At 44.9% G+C, this 14693-nt stretch overlaps 2 protein-coding genes across 3 annotated transcripts; one reads left to right on the top strand and one right to left on the bottom strand.

Annotated features, from left to right (window-relative positions):
* The first annotated feature begins 406 nt into the window (after window positions 1–406).
* Window positions 407–2515, top strand: LOC146644467 (uncharacterized). The gene is made up of 5 exons (XM_085395715.1): window positions 407–539; window positions 789–901; window positions 1007–1183; window positions 1426–2349; window positions 2458–2515. Exons 1-5 carry the CDS (start codon window positions 531–533, stop codon window positions 2513–2515), a joined length of 1281 nt encoding a protein of 426 aa, XP_085251841.1. The 5' UTR covers window positions 407–530.
* A 2073-nt stretch (window positions 2516–4588) lies between these two features.
* Window positions 4589–12927, bottom strand: stx12 (syntaxin 12). 2 transcript variants are annotated; one of them, XM_085395713.1, is made up of 10 exons: window positions 12787–12927; window positions 12192–12321; window positions 10992–11061; window positions 10711–10810; window positions 7952–8089; window positions 6673–6716; window positions 6372–6477; window positions 6223–6295; window positions 5434–5516; window positions 4589–5353 (listed from the first exon to the last, which is right to left on the bottom strand). In XM_085395713.1, the coding sequence occupies exons 2-10, from the start codon at window positions 12286–12288 to the stop codon at window positions 5261–5263; spliced, it is 804 nt and encodes a 267-aa protein (XP_085251839.1). In that variant the 5' UTR covers window positions 12289–12321; window positions 12787–12927; the 3' UTR covers window positions 4589–5260. The 2 variants fall into 2 exon arrangements, with proteins under 2 accessions (XP_085251839.1, XP_085251840.1); XM_085395714.1 differs by having other exon boundaries at window positions 12759–12878.
* Window positions 12928–14693: the final 1766 nt, after the last annotated feature.

The following is a 14693-nucleotide window of genomic DNA, read 5'->3' as shown; positions in this document are numbered from 1 at the left end:
ATTTACGAACATTATTCATCTCTCGGGTAAGGATGCTTAAAATCCTCCAATAGCATTAGCTCACGAGGTGACTCATAATCATCATTAACTGTCTAATTAGTGGCCTGAGCTGTAAAGCAGGGCTGGGAGAGCTGCGTTCACATGTTGGTGCCATACTCTGCGCCCTTCTCTAAACAAACGCTTCTTATAGCAAAGACACTGTCCTTCATTTCAGCTAAACTTCCACTCGAAGACGTTCAAACGATGCCTGGAGCGCAAAAGACCGCAGTACTGCCAGGTGGGCGTGTCTCAGTAGCTATGCCATGAAAACTACACAGAAAAGCCGCACGTGAAGTCAACGCGAAGCATGCGCATGCGCCACGGCCAAAGGCGCTGAACGTTCGAACCGACGTCACGTCAGGTCCCCTGATGGTCAAAAGTACACAACTATCCAGATCTAGTGTGAGGACGGAGAGTGAAAGATTGGAAAAAGTGATCATTTGTGCAAAGCTGTCGCCAAAACGTGAATTCACGGACGAGATTGTGGAAACATGAACGTGGTAGGACTCTGAAAAATTGATCAGACCACCTCTCATCAATATTTTAGACATTTTGAAAATGCAATAATTGCAATGATTATATGTGAGAAGCTTAGTGGTACTGGTGGACTAACTGTTACAGAAGCATCCAAAATGAGCACCAATACTGTTTGTGCAGCTGTGACAAAAACCTTACATTGGCTGCTGGTCTAATTCTTGTTATTTTGGATGTGTAACGCCTGCTCCCTGACATCTGTCTGTTCTTTCTAGATCCCATTAGATGAACGTGCTGAACCGAGGTGCAGTCATCTCAGCGTGCCTCTGTTCAGATTTGGAGACATTGAACGATGCCTCAGAAACTATTTAGACGATTTATCGCTCAGGTAAGTCACAAGCTCAAAGTCAGCGAGACAGTTACCAGCATACACAGACATATTCACTGGTTACAGGTTTGTTTCGCTCAACCATTCTCAATGTTTTTCTTTCAGACAGTGGACGGCATTAGCCACCGATGACGTCTCCTCGGATGTCGTCGATCTGCTGACCGAGATGTGCCGAGCACTCATAGGGCACATTAGCACCGTAGTGTATAAAGTCATACGCCGACAGGTTTCATGCTGCCCACATAACCATGATCGTGGAGACAAAGAAAGCTCCGCTGACCGGTAAATCTAAAGCTTGCTTTATCAAACAGTTTCATTCAGTCTTTCTTCTTCTTAGACGTTTTACATGAGATGGTTCATCGGGTAATCCTGGTGACGGAGGGGTTTTTCAGAGGACACAGCATTGCTTCGTTTACATCACGTGTGAAGTCGTCCATGTGGTTTCTTTTAATGACGCCTGTAGATTTGGACAAAGCAGTGATAGTGTGGGAAGATGACTACGTTTCTCTTCTCTCCCTTTTCAGGATGAAGGTTGAACCTCTGCTTGATGGGTGCAGTGACTGCAGGGTGACAGAGGATGATATTCAGGCCAGCCTCAGAAACATCTTTCATTACTGCTTCGGTTGGGTCTTGGGTTTTGGGCAACGGCGGTCTTGTGACTCAGACAAACTACTGACTTTATTTTCAGTGTCGATTGCAAAGAACGTAAACTCAGCCCTGAGTCGTATCACAGGGTCCACGTCCTTGCAATCAGATAGATCCACATCCCCAACAAACTTTGTTGGGATGGTTCACAGTGTAGCGAACATTTTAAAGGACTTTACAAAGACCTTAGCTCCCCCTTTTGTAGATGGTGAGAGTCGCAGCTACAGCATTGTTGACTCGCCAAACTCTGAGGAAGATGACGACTTTAAACCAGAGTCTGCAGAGACTTTTAAAAGCACACAGACTCCAGCTTGTGTAGGTGAGGGAGATGTGGGTAGCGAGGGCAACAGTGATGCATTTCAAATCACTGATGTCCAAAATCTTGACCGTGAGAGTTCAGAGAGTGAAGAAAAATGTAGCGACGCCCCGCAGTGCTCGTCTGGGGCGCTTCCTGCGCCCGCAGAGACCGATACCTTTCTCACTTTGTGTCTTGCAAATTTAGTCGCTCACGTTTCTGAGAAAACACAAACAACTGCTGTAAAGCTGAATTTTCAGCAGATAGTGACTGATATAAGAGAGAAGATTGGGGGAGACTTGACTCCTCTAAAAACTGTAAAAAACTTGTACATCATAATGTACAAAGACCTGTGTCGCATATTTGGATCCAAATACGTGCTTCAGTTTGTGATGGAAAAGGGTGACGCGACTTTTGTAGCAGCCGTTGTGGAGCTATTAAAAGCAGAGCTAAAAGCATCGAGCGGCTCCGGTCACGCGCTGAGACGTTTAGAAAGTAACAAAAGCGTTTCTCCAGCCAGTGAGAACAAAACGCAACAATCTGCCAGTGAGGACAACGCACAAAATGGATCCACAGGTTCCCAGAAAGACAGGCCGAGAAACTGTGTCGTTAGGGCCCTCGCTTCTTTTTGTAGATCTTTGAGGAGGCTGTTCAGAAACAGAGTGACAGAGTGATTATCTTCATAATTACTCACAGAATTTGCTTCTTAATTTGGAAATAAAATGAGCAGAAAATGAAACAAATGTGTTTGTCAGATCATTTAATTGTTAAATGTGTATAATGGTTTGTAGTCTCATCAGTCACAATGTAGAGACAATCGCACAAACTCGATTTAGTCAGAGCACTTTGAGTTGGTTTTGTCATTGTAGGTTAAATGTAGATATTTATTCTAGATATTGGGCACAAAGGCGTCCTCAGCTCTGTAACAGAGAGGTGTTGGCTCAGTGTGAAGATGTCCTGATGACATCAGTACTTTTGATTCTAGCCTGACTGATCAAGTTCCAGTTAAAGGGTTTTGACTGTCTTGAGAGACGGCACATTGTAGACAGAGACATATTCCTAACTGTAAAACTCAAGAAACAGTCTGAGGCTACGTTCACTCTGCAGGCCTTGATGCTCAATTCTGATCTTTTGATCAAACGCGCTCTAGTGTGAACGCTCAGAGCGGCCGCGTGCACAAAAGAAGACGTCACACACGACGCTCTGTTTAGACCCAGAGCAACAGGATGTGTGACTGATGGCCTTAATGTAAAGACTTCAGACTTCACGTTTCCCAGTTTTGCTTTAAGTTATAAAGTTTTGTTATTTACATTTGTCCTAATAATGATCCTTACTGCTGTTTCAGAGGAGCGCTGCTTCTAGCTGCAGATTTCTGTCAGAATCTGCAGATTATACAGGACAAAGAAAATGTTCACGTTTCTCCAACGCTGTCTTCCCAGCAGTTTCACTGGATAGAAGCGTTCACCATGTCGGGCGCTGATAGTCGGCGTCTGTCTTGTGTCGGTGACGTAAAAGACGGATTTAATGCGACCTGACCATCAAACAGCAGTCGCTTTCTAAAACATCAGATATGTATCGGATTCAGCACCACATACCAAAGTGACCCAGATCGGATTTGAAGATATCGGATTTGTGCCGTTCACACCGTCACACCATGATGGGATAGATGGTCGCAGAGGGTCAGAGAAGTCGGATTTGATGCGCTTTCCCCTGCAGTTTGAACGCAGCCTAATTTGTGATCATCTATCGCCCACCTGGGCCTTACACAAAGCTTCTGTCTCTCAGACTTTTTATCTGATCGAGTGCTCAGCTCAGATAAAATCATTACTGTGGCTGATTTTAACATTGAAGATTGTTATCATCTTCAATGCCCTGTACCAACATAGAGCAGCTACCTGAACACTACGAGGTCGATTATCTTGTTAATAATTTTGCCTCCTCACTACGTATGACTGTAGCTCCTGTGAAAACTAAGGCCTCAGATCAGAAGTATTTAACTCCGTGGTATAATTCTCAAACTCAAGCTACTTTCAGCACCATCGATGTTCATTTAGACTCTTTTTCTCCAGTTGATCTGAGTTAACTTCAATAATTACTTCCTCCAAACCATCAACGTGTCTTTCAGACCCCATTCCTACAAAACTGCTCAAAGAAGTCCTGCCATTAATTAATGCTTCAGTCTCTAATAATCAGCTATGTACCACAGGCCTTCAAGCTGAAGCGTATCCCAGCTGTCATTGGGCAAGAGGTGGGGTACACTCTGGACAGGTCACCAGTCTGATGCCAGGCTACCACACAGGCAAACAACACCCATATTCACACCAATGGGCAATTTACAATGACCAATTAACTTAACCCCATTAACTGCATGTTTTTGGACTGTGGGAGGAAGCTGGAGTACCTGGAAAAAACCCACTCAAACACTGGGAGAACATGCAAACTCAGAAAAGCTCCGGCCAGATTGTGCAGTCAAATTTAGCTACCGGGGACCCAGCAGTCTTCGATTCACTCTGAGAGCAGCGTGCAGATGATTTGGAGAACTTGAGGAAACGAAAGGATTCAAATGATCACCTCTTGCATTTCCAGACCCATTTATCAGTTTTCAGTGATGATGCTGACAGAGTAACCAGACTCAAAGTCGGAATGATTTCCTTCACTAACTAAAGAGCAACTTTCCTTTTCCAACAGCTGTAAATCAAGTAAAGCTGATGTGTACAATCACAGAGGGAAACATACCACAGAACAGCAAATGTTTAAGACATTTATTATCATACTGTCAGGGTTCATAGAAATCAACTTAAAACACTTGATCTGAAGGAGCGATTATTTACCATTCTTGATGTTTGAACTAATGCAGAGTTGAATTCGACTTCTAATATTTTCAACTTTGCTTTTACAACATGTACGATTTAACCATCGCTGGCATTACCAGTACGTTGTGCCTGTGAAGACAAGGAACCACAGCAGGATACAGTTCTCCACACACTAGACATCAGAAAGGGCCACAACATGTTTATGGACAACAACAAAAACCCTAAATATCTTCAGTTACCCAGACGAGCTTGTGTGCATGTCTTTAAAATAATTTCCAACAATATTTTTGACATTTGCAAAACAGTGAGAGCTAGTGTTAGTGCAGTTAATAAGAAGAAATGTATCAGTGACGCTAATTTAGGAATCTCAAGTCTGGAATCGCTCCCCTGCACCAACCCAGTCCTCGTCCCCTAAATCACCTCTTACAGTTTTAAAGGAACACAAAGGCTTGCTTACTTCAGATAACTACAATTCCCACATCGACAAGCCCTTTGTAGACGTGCTGCACTGTTCTTGGTGCAGGGATGAGCCTTTTCTTACTCTTCTTTTGATTCCAAGCAGGTGGGAGGGGACTGAAACGATTACATTGGCTGCTTGACATCGGCTCATTTGGACGCCTGCCAGATGATGACGGCGAGTATGACGAGCACGATGACGCAGCCCATAACCAGGATGCAGATCTTCTTCCGGGACTTTTGCTGCGATAAAGACGGGACAGCAGGGTTATGGTGAGGGTCTGCGCTGAATGACGCCACAGAGTGGTGACCGACACACCCACCTGATAGTAAGCAGCTCTCTGCAGCTGCTCTGTTCCTCGTTCTACGTGAACTTCAGCATTCTCCACGTTGGCCTCGATGCTATCTGCAGGGAGACAAAAACAAAAATACACCACGGTCAGCTGGGAGCTGCCCTGGACATGTGCTGCCTGCAAAGACACGATTTTTAGTTTGGTTAACTGGTTTCTTCAAACTGGGAAGGGAAACAAAAATCTAACATTGAGATTTGAGCTCAGGTGGATCCTGCTTCTGCTGATTTGACTCGAGTCCACTGGTGGTTGACTCGGTTGGTTGGACATGACTTGGAGTGTCATGTCTACTGTGTGTCTACTGTCCTATTGCTGACAGCGCACGTCAGAGCGCAGACCAAGCCAAAACGCCCGGGGAAGGTCTGCAGACCTCAGGTTTCTATGGAGGCGCAGATCTGGGGAAGGGTCCCAGTGAGGTGCTTCAACATAGTCCTGAACAGAGGCCGTGGACACCTGTGTGCACGCTACTTTGGGTTTTTGTTTGTAATGCAAGTGGAACATTTTCAAGTGGAATTTACTTTATGGGTTATTGTGTGTAAAGATGTGAGGTGGAAACTGATGTTGGAATGAGGCTGTGACACCATGTGCTGTGAATGTTTTGTGTATGTTGGTCAGAGAGGACGGAGCTGCAGGCTGAGCATTCTGGGCGGAGCTGAAAAGGGAGCGAGTGTCGGTTTTTAAGGAGGACAGATTATTGATATAGCAACTAATTAATGGTCACTTCACAGTGATGGGAACGACAACGTTCCTGTTACTACTTACCAATCATCTCTCCCTGGTCATGAATCATCACAGCCAGGTCCTTGAAGATCTGGTTTACATCCATGATATCAGACTGTAAAGACACAGAGATTAGCTGAGCGCTGACGGCAGCGTGCTGGATGTGGATTATAGAGCGAGCCGAGCATCACCTCCAGCTGTCTGATGTTGGTTTCTCTCTCCTTGATGAGCTCCAGGTCCTCCTCCGTGATGACCGCTTCCTCCGTCTGCGTGGTCATCTGACCCCACTCATCTTGGCTTCACATAACATAACAACATTTCAGTGATCACGTGACCAGCTGAACAATGTGTGTAAAGATTAGAATTGGACAGATTTATTCTTTCTCCTCCATCTTCAGGCAGACTCCAAATGGTCTTTCTTTTTAAGTGACACTGCAGGTCTTCATGACACACTTGCAACAGATGTCAACCATAAACAAACAGGTCACTTACTTATCAAAGGACACAAGCTTTTCATCCCGAGAGCCGTCGTCAGCCTAAAAGAGAAGGAAAAATTCAGCACCGTCAATGCCAGGGTTGTTTTTCCCTCTTTTGTTTGAAGATAAACGACCAAAAGTCTGAATGCAGAGACAAACTTCAGGCTAGCAGAGAAACATCTGATGTAGAGGATACGTTTTGTGCTGTTTTTCAAGTCATTTCAACTCATTTTCTGGTCGTTTTTGGAAGGTCGGTGGTTCCTGACTCCTTCAATCATAATTGATTATATTGATCTCTCTCATTTTCCTTATATCAAGTTTTTTTATTAGTCATTTACACTCTGCAGCCAAACCCAAAAGTTTGATTCTGGAAGTTTTCAGTGGAAGAAACGTTTCAACATCATCATCATCAGGTGACGTCTTCAGTCTCAGCTGACTGCAGGTTTCAATCTTATAAACAGGACATCTGCACAATGACTGAAACCAGCCCACTGAAGGAACAATGGGCTGGGAGGTCAGTTCCTTAATCTTAATTATGCAAACTCTCATTGATCAACAACCTCTGATCAGTGGCCATGAGTCCCATTCACAGAGAGTTGGGGAATGGCTGCAATCACAGCATTGTAAGATGGTGACAGATGCACCCTTAGGCCCCTCCTCCATTCAGAGATGGTCTTTCCCTTTACACGTAAATGGCCTCCTTGACTCCGCCCTCAAACCAGCGTTCCTCCCTGTCCAGGATGTTACATCCTCATCATTGAAAGAGTCCACTGGCCTGTAGGTGTGCATAGACTGCAGAGTCCTGGCCTGACGACGTGGCTCTTGGAGGAGCCTGAACCAAAGTTCAGACCATGCCATCCAAATGTTGCAACATCCCAGCATGCTGCTCTGTCTGGGTATCCTGTCAGTCACCTGCTTGTGGTAAGGCAGCTCTAATATCCTTTGTGGCGTGATGAATAACAAAGTTCAGCAAAGCAGTGGAGCTACAGCTACAAACTGAGGCTAAACATGAATGCATGGAAAACTATCAGCCACAGTTGCAACTGACCCATTATTCCCACTGCGTGTACCGTGTTCCCATATTTGCAGAGCTGTCTGTAAGGCCACGTTTGTGATATTGGCTGGATTCACTTGTTCTCAGACAGTCTAGAGTCTTACAGCATTCATATGATTCATAAAGTGGATGCACTGCAACACTTCTCCAGAACCATCAGGTCACATGTTTGTAAATCGAGGTAGCGGGTATTTATTCTGATGATAACTGAAACTTAAAATGACGGCTGTGTCACACTTACCGACAGGCGAGACCCAGCTCTCGCTCGGGCCACCGACTCCTTCTCCTTCTCGGCCGCGCGCCTCTGGACTGCTTGGAAGTTATTGAGAGCGGCTGAGAAATCATTCATCAGCCGGTCCCTCTGGATTTTTTGTTGTCTCTGGACACAGCGGAGCCGAGGCACACAGAGGGCAAGAACCCAGTTAGAAAGACATCATCATGATAACGACAAACATTCCTGGCTTCAGGAAATATTTCAGTTTTGCCGTGACTGTAAACTCTCTCTGAGGACTCTGAGGTGACTTTACTGACTTTCATTTAAAGCTAAAATGTATCAGGAAATTAATTTCACAATTCAAACAAACTACTAGCAGAATAAACAGATGATAAAGCAGATATCTGAAGCACCACGTGCAGCGCAGCAGACGGTAGAAGACTGGAAATATAAGCAGTAAAATATCCTGATTTTGAAAGCAAAACTATGTCAGCTGTACTTGTGCCATTTGTTAAGCCAACAAGTTTGTTGTGTGCACAACATCAACATGATCAAATTACTGGAACTGAGATTTCAAAACTCTGCAGCTGTTTCAAAGTCATTTTTACATCACCACACATGAAATGTCAACGAATGATGACATACTGTACACACTGTGTGTGTGTGTGTGTGTGTGTGTGTGTGTGCGTGTGTGTGTGCGCGCGTGCGTGCGTACGTGCGTGCGTGCGGGCTGCCACAAACGGTTATTTTGATAGTCGACTAATCAGATCATCATCCATTGGACGTACAGGTAAGCTTATTGCACCAGCAGCATCTGCTCTTATATAACTATCATTAGCTTACAGCTTTAAGTGTTTCAGGTGCAAACTAAAAATAAAGACAAGATGATAGTTTATTAAAGTTTAATGAAGTTTGCAGATTGTTTCGGTGAAGTTTAATAAACTCCTTGCTATCTAAAATATAACAGGACACCGGAGTAAACTCTGAGCATCTCACACTTCTGATAATCAGCTGTCTGCTTGATGTTTATTCAGCTGTGTAAAAACTTTAATCTCAGCCAAACCGATTTACTCAGGAACAAATAAAACACTGAAAAAAGCCAAACAATAACATTTTAAGTTATCTAAGTGACTCATATATCATGTTTAACCTGAGTAGCGAAAGACGCGATTTGCTGGGAGTCCGGTGTTCTCACGGCTCTAGTGAGCCTAGCCCCCGGCTAGCTATCGAGCTAGTGGGTAACAGACGTCTCCGAAAACGTCGGAGCGCTTTTGAAAATATGCGGTGTCTTGATAAACTGAGCAGATATTTGAGGTTTACACAGCTACATTCTCGCCTGAAAATATGTTAAACGTTTATTTTGTGACCCAGAAAGAAAAATAAGAGTAACATTAAAACTAGCTGCCGCCATTGTTGGAAACTGAGCTTGTCACTACCCGATCCGTACCCCGCATGCGCAAAAGGTGTCTACTGCCGGTCGTAGCGTTTTACGATAGTTATGGGTCAGAGTATCTGTTAAGATGTTAAGAATAACAAGTATATCTTAAAATGTTTGCAATAATGAAGCATTTCAGTACAATGTAGACAAAAACGAGAAATAAAAAGAAAGTTACGGATCAGGACTCCCCGATCCGTACCGCGCATGTGCAGACGTTTTCTTCTTCTTCTGTTCGTTTAATGGCAGTTTACTCCCCAGTGTACGAGGATACTGCCACCTGCTGACCGAGCGAATGAACCCTATTGTAAACTGAATTGGCGTCATTACAAACGTGTGTTAAATCTGATTTAGCGAAAGTCGAGTGTGTTTATGCTCGTCTGTGAGGAGAGGATTGTTGGAATAGTGATGATGATGTGCGCTATCACTGTCAATTGTCAGTAAACACTTAATCCGGCTGATGAATCTTCACGTGACACATTGCTAAGTCAATATTATTAACTCTGTAGTCAGGCGCCATTCTTCTTATTTTACGGCGCTGTTGTTCAATCGGGGGACGCTCTCTGTTGAGGAGAAAAGCGTGAATTTGTCCATTGTTTAAATGTCCCGGGCAGTCGAAAAGGAGGCAGAGCTGTTGAGAAATGCTAGGAGCTAACTGGGCGCTAACCGTACCATTCAAATATATTGAATGTTGGCAAAGAGAGGAAGTGACGTAAGATTTGCGCATGCGGGGTACGGATCGGGTTTCCGGTACGGATCAGGTAGTGACGGGGCTGGGCTGCGCTATGAATTCTGGGACACAGCTTCTTCTTCGGGGTTTAACGGCAGCCGGCATCCTTGTACATGCAGTGCTGCCATCTTCTGTTTCAGTCCGTTATTACACTCTTAAATCCTGCTACTTATTCCTGCGTCTTTCAGGATCTTACAAAGCTTCAAACGATGCGTCGACTATTAAATCAGTCGTCGACGATTTTGATAGTCGACGTAATCGTGACTAGTCGACTAATCGTGGCAGCCGTAGTGTGCGTGTGTCCTGAGCAACAATACTGGAGTTTTTCCCTGTATGCTGACTGAAGTTCCAATTAAACCAAGTGTATCTGTCAGCATCACTCAGCCTTTGCTGTACGAACAGGCTCCAAAGTCACACTTTCAAACTTAGTGTGCATATTTATCTCACAGTTTGACATCCTCCACTGTTAGGTGGCTGTAGCTCAGGAGGAGCAGCAGTGGGAGCCTATGAATGAGTGTGAACTTTGGATGGTGAATGAGGCATATTGTAGTGCTGTGACTGTAAGCTATAGAAGTATCAGTACAGTGCTAGTTTCATTAGGACATGTAAACGAGTACTTACTTGCTCTGAAGGCGATGAGGGCAGAGGGATTGATCCCAGCTCTTTCAGGTGTTTGTTGGTTTCTTTTGCCAGTTGGTTGGTGTAGTGTTGCGTCTGCTGCCTGTGAACACCAATAGTTCAAACAGCAGGTCATCTTGACCATAAGACCTTCTAATAATTACACAAACATTTCATATGGGACAGTTTAACAGAGTCGCTACAGCGTGGCAGCGCTGGCTCTGAGAAAATGAAGGTGACTGAAAGTGTGTTTGTTTAGCAGAGGAGATGATATCGGTACATACAGCCGATCCTGCAGTTCACTGGTGTCCTGTCTGGTCCCCAGCTGGTTCACCATGGTCTTTATCTGAGCCGCTGTCATGGGAACACAATGATAGCGCTCAGTTTTGGAAGAAAAACATACAAATGACACAAGAAAGAAGCTGCGCTTTGTTCCTGGTAGTTATACAGAGATGATGTCATCTGTAGTCATCACAGTTTGATGCTGCTGCTTAATGTTCACATTTGTGTCAGACATCATCATCATCAGTGTGACCTGAAACAGAAGCTGAGGGATTTCAGAACACAAACATAAGCAATAATATAAGGAAGAGAAAAGTACCCAGTGATGATCTGGCTGTTGTGTTCAATCGCTTGTACAGTTTTTCGGATGTATTTGGGTGACACTGCTTAAAGCCTCTCACAGCAAATAAAGGACACGCCTTAATTTGTGAAATTGTTCGTTTTTTGCTCGTGTGCAGACTTTGTGGGGAGGTCCGGTCAATTTAATCAATGCAATACTTTTGTAAATCTTTCCCAAAATATTACAATCAACATGCAGTAGGACATTGTGGGCATGAACATGTATTCCTGGGATTTTCAATGAAAATCCTGCTGCAGCTTTCACATGACTCAGTCCACACCTTGTCAAAGGCAACAGGAAGTGTCGAGGAAGGTGCCACTGTTTCAATTAAGTTATAATATGTTTACACAGTGGTAATAAAGAAAAAAAGCCAAGCCTCGAACACTTGTGCCCAAGGAATGAAGCTGGATGAGAGAATAAAGTGTGTGAGGTCGCAGGAGGTAAACAAGCTCAACACAAATCCAGCTTTTGTGTCATTCCTTCTCACAACATAAATATTGTGTCATGTTATAGTTTGGATGTCCTAACAGTGTTACATGCACTAATAGAAACTTCTGCTGCACAGTATTGTGGAAAAAGCTGAAGTGAAAGCCACCATAGTAAACCAATAAAACAACAAACAACTGTAACAAACGTGAGCTGTAAGAACAAGAAGATTTTTAGTCTAAAAACAAGTTGGCATTTAAAAAGCCTGGAGCAGGGGTGACACACATGTGTACACGGACACACAGCTGGAAGTCTCTATGCTTTTTTACTACTAGTTAAACACCCCCCACCTCAGAAACACCCATGTTCTTATATGGGCCCCTTTCTCTGTCACAGCCACGTCACACTGCCTTTTCAAAGGAAGTGAAGCACTTACTGTTCTGTGTGATCTTCTGGATGTTGGAGCTGCATGTCTGTATCAAGGTGCCGAAGTCCCGTGGGACCGAGCGGCTCTCTGCTTTACCGTAGGACATGTTTGTGATGGAGCCTTGGACCTTACGCTTTGGCTGCAGAGAAACAGAGAGGGATCAAACCGAGTCGGTCTCACTGTATGACAGCTCCTCGGTGAGGTTCTGGGGTTTGTACAGTTGCATGTCTCAAAGTCCGGGTACAGTGACGGCAGACCGGAACTGAAAATAACGCCACTTAGTCGGAACCACAGCTGTTAGCTTGCTAATGAGTTAGCTAGTTTATCCGGGCGTGTGCCAGCCGGTACGCAGCCATATTTGGGAACTTAAGCTCTTATTAATTTGGTGTGTTCCTAAATCACCAAACCACCGAGTTCATCGGGCTTGTTCTGTTTATCTCCCGGGTGTTACAGGCTGCTGGGCGGGCTCGGCTCCTAGCTTCGGGACACTAATCTGTCAGCTGGCGGTTGTTTCCGGTAACACGGTGTGATTATCATAAACAAGACAAAAAACAACATGGCGTCACTGAGGCTTACCGTGGAAAAGAAACCAGCCCATACTTACTTATGAAGCTGTCTCAACGAACACATAGGCTGGTAAAGCTTCTCGTCCTGTAGTAAATAGCCTGCTCTTCCTGGTCCGTGATATCACTGCGTCACTTCTTCTTCTTCTTGGAGGTTGCAAACAGCGAAATGGTGCAATAGCGCCACCAACTGGTGTGGAGTGTGGACCAAACTCCCTCATCAAGCAAATTAGTCTGTCTTAAGTACAGAATGGTGGACTTTTGCCACCTCTGCTAAACCATCCATCATAGTAGGGCTCACTACAAATACACCCTCCACCCACTCCACCTGCCTGCACTCTGTTTGCTGTTCACTCTCTGTCTGTTGCTGTGGATGGTTGACCTGAGGTATTTAAACCACCTTCACTCCCTCTCACCCACACATTCCTCTTCTCTCCAGAATAAACAGTTATCTGTTCCACTTAAATGTTTCCCATCACCAAACATATCTTAATGTCAGACAAATATAATCAATCAATCAATCAAAGCTTTATTCGTCACATGCAGGTTGCCCTGCAGTGAAATGGGACCCCCCCCCCGACCTTACACATATAGCACAAACATTACATGGGGATACAGGTCGGAGATTGGTAGAATCAGAGAAAAACATTGAAATGTACACTACAGTGGGGAAAGTACAAGAGGAAAAAAGAGACCCCTACTCATGCTGTGCTTCCATGGTAGGACAGCATGAGAACAGGAAACAAAAAAACTCCTTTGCACAAAAAAGCACATAAATGTCCACAGCACAACATTGTGAAGACATGACAAGCCACAGGGGTGGGTGGGGGGTGAGGAGTAATCCGAAGAAACACAGCAGCCAGTGGTGGTGGTCAGAGGGCCCGGTGGCGCCAGTGTCCGGCAGCCTCGCCTCTGTCAGTGCGCCCCAGGGTGGCTGTGGCTACAATGTAGCTGCCATCACCAGTGTGTGAATGTATGCGTGAATGGGTGGATGACTGGATATGTAAAGCGCTTTGGGGTCCTTAGGGACTAGTAAAGCGCTATATAAATACAGGCCATTTATTTACCATTTAGCAGCCACCCTGCACAGCGCTACCATTCCAGCGCGGCACACAGACCCGCTGTGTTCCCTCGCCGGAAACAAGCATCGAAGGCGTTGGAAAGGGAGGGGGGATGAGTGAGTGCCTATCAGTGTAAGTGTATGTGTGTACGTGTCCATAGTTCAGCGGAGACAGTGTCCTTCGCTCTATCAGGCTATAAGTAGAGTAAATACAGCACACTGGTTTTAAATGCTGACCTACCATAATTTCTCATGAAAGGAACAAACACCAGGCCTCACTTGCCTCAGTTTAGGTGTTTGTTGACGATCGTGGCTCAAGTTTTGGGAGTTCATCTTGTAATCGGAAGGTTGCCGGTTCGAGCCCCGGCTCTGACAGTCTCGGTCGTTGTGTCCTTGGGCAAGACACTTCACCCGTTGCCTACTGGTGGTGGTCAGAGGGCCCGGTGGCGCCAGTGTCCGGCAGCCTCGCCTCTGTCAGTGGGCAGCTGTGGCTACAATGTAGCTGCCATCACCAGTGTGTGAATGTGTGTGTGGATGTAGTGTAAAGCGCTTTGGGCCTTTTACCATTTGTTTCATGTTTTAACGAATTCAGCTGAATTCAGTTCAGTTTTATTTATATTTATATAATCTCAACAGCATGATGAAATGCAGAGTGGTGTATAAACACGTGAAAACGGTGAGCGAAGAAGAAACACTCATGGAAAGCCCTAATGACCTATTTTAACATAGCTAAGGAATATTTCAATGTAGCCCTCCTGAATCCAAACTGGAAGCTGGTTCCACAGAAGAGGGGCCTGAAAACTGAAGGCTCTGCCTCCCATTCTACTTTTAAATACTCTAGGAACAACAAGTAGGCCTGCAGAGCGAGAGCGAAGTGCTCTAATAGGG

Source organism: Rhamphochromis longiceps, linkage group LG22, assembly GCF_057381845.1.
Source record: "Rhamphochromis longiceps isolate RC_006_pf linkage group LG22, R_longiceps_female_GT1.1, whole genome shotgun sequence".
In the NCBI taxonomy this organism is placed as follows: domain Eukaryota; kingdom Metazoa; phylum Chordata; class Actinopteri; order Cichliformes; family Cichlidae; genus Rhamphochromis; species Rhamphochromis longiceps.
The sequence above is the reverse complement of the archived record's forward strand: the minus strand, read 5'-3'. Positions and strand labels throughout refer to the sequence as shown.

Coding starts and splice junctions, on each gene's coding strand:
- stx12 (XM_085395713.1), bottom strand. CDS start 12,288: ATGTCCTACGGTAAAGCAGAGAGCCGCTCGGTCCCACGGGACTTCGGC. Junction 11,062..12,191: donor CCAGAAGATCACACAGAACA/GTAAGTGCTTCA, acceptor TTCCCATGACAG/CGGCTCAGATAAAGACCATG. Junction 5,517..6,222: donor TGACCAGGGAGAGATGATTG/GTAAGTAGTAAC, acceptor GTCTCCCTGCAG/ATAGCATCGAGGCCAACGTG.
- LOC146644467 (XM_085395715.1), top strand. Junction 902..1,006: donor TTAGACGATTTATCGCTCAG/GTAAGTCACAAG, acceptor TTTTTCTTTCAG/ACAGTGGACGGCATTAGCCA. Junction 2,350..2,457: donor TTAGAAAGTAACAAAAGCGT/TTCTCCAGCCAG, acceptor TGTCGTTAGGGC/CCTCGCTTCTTTTTGTAGAT.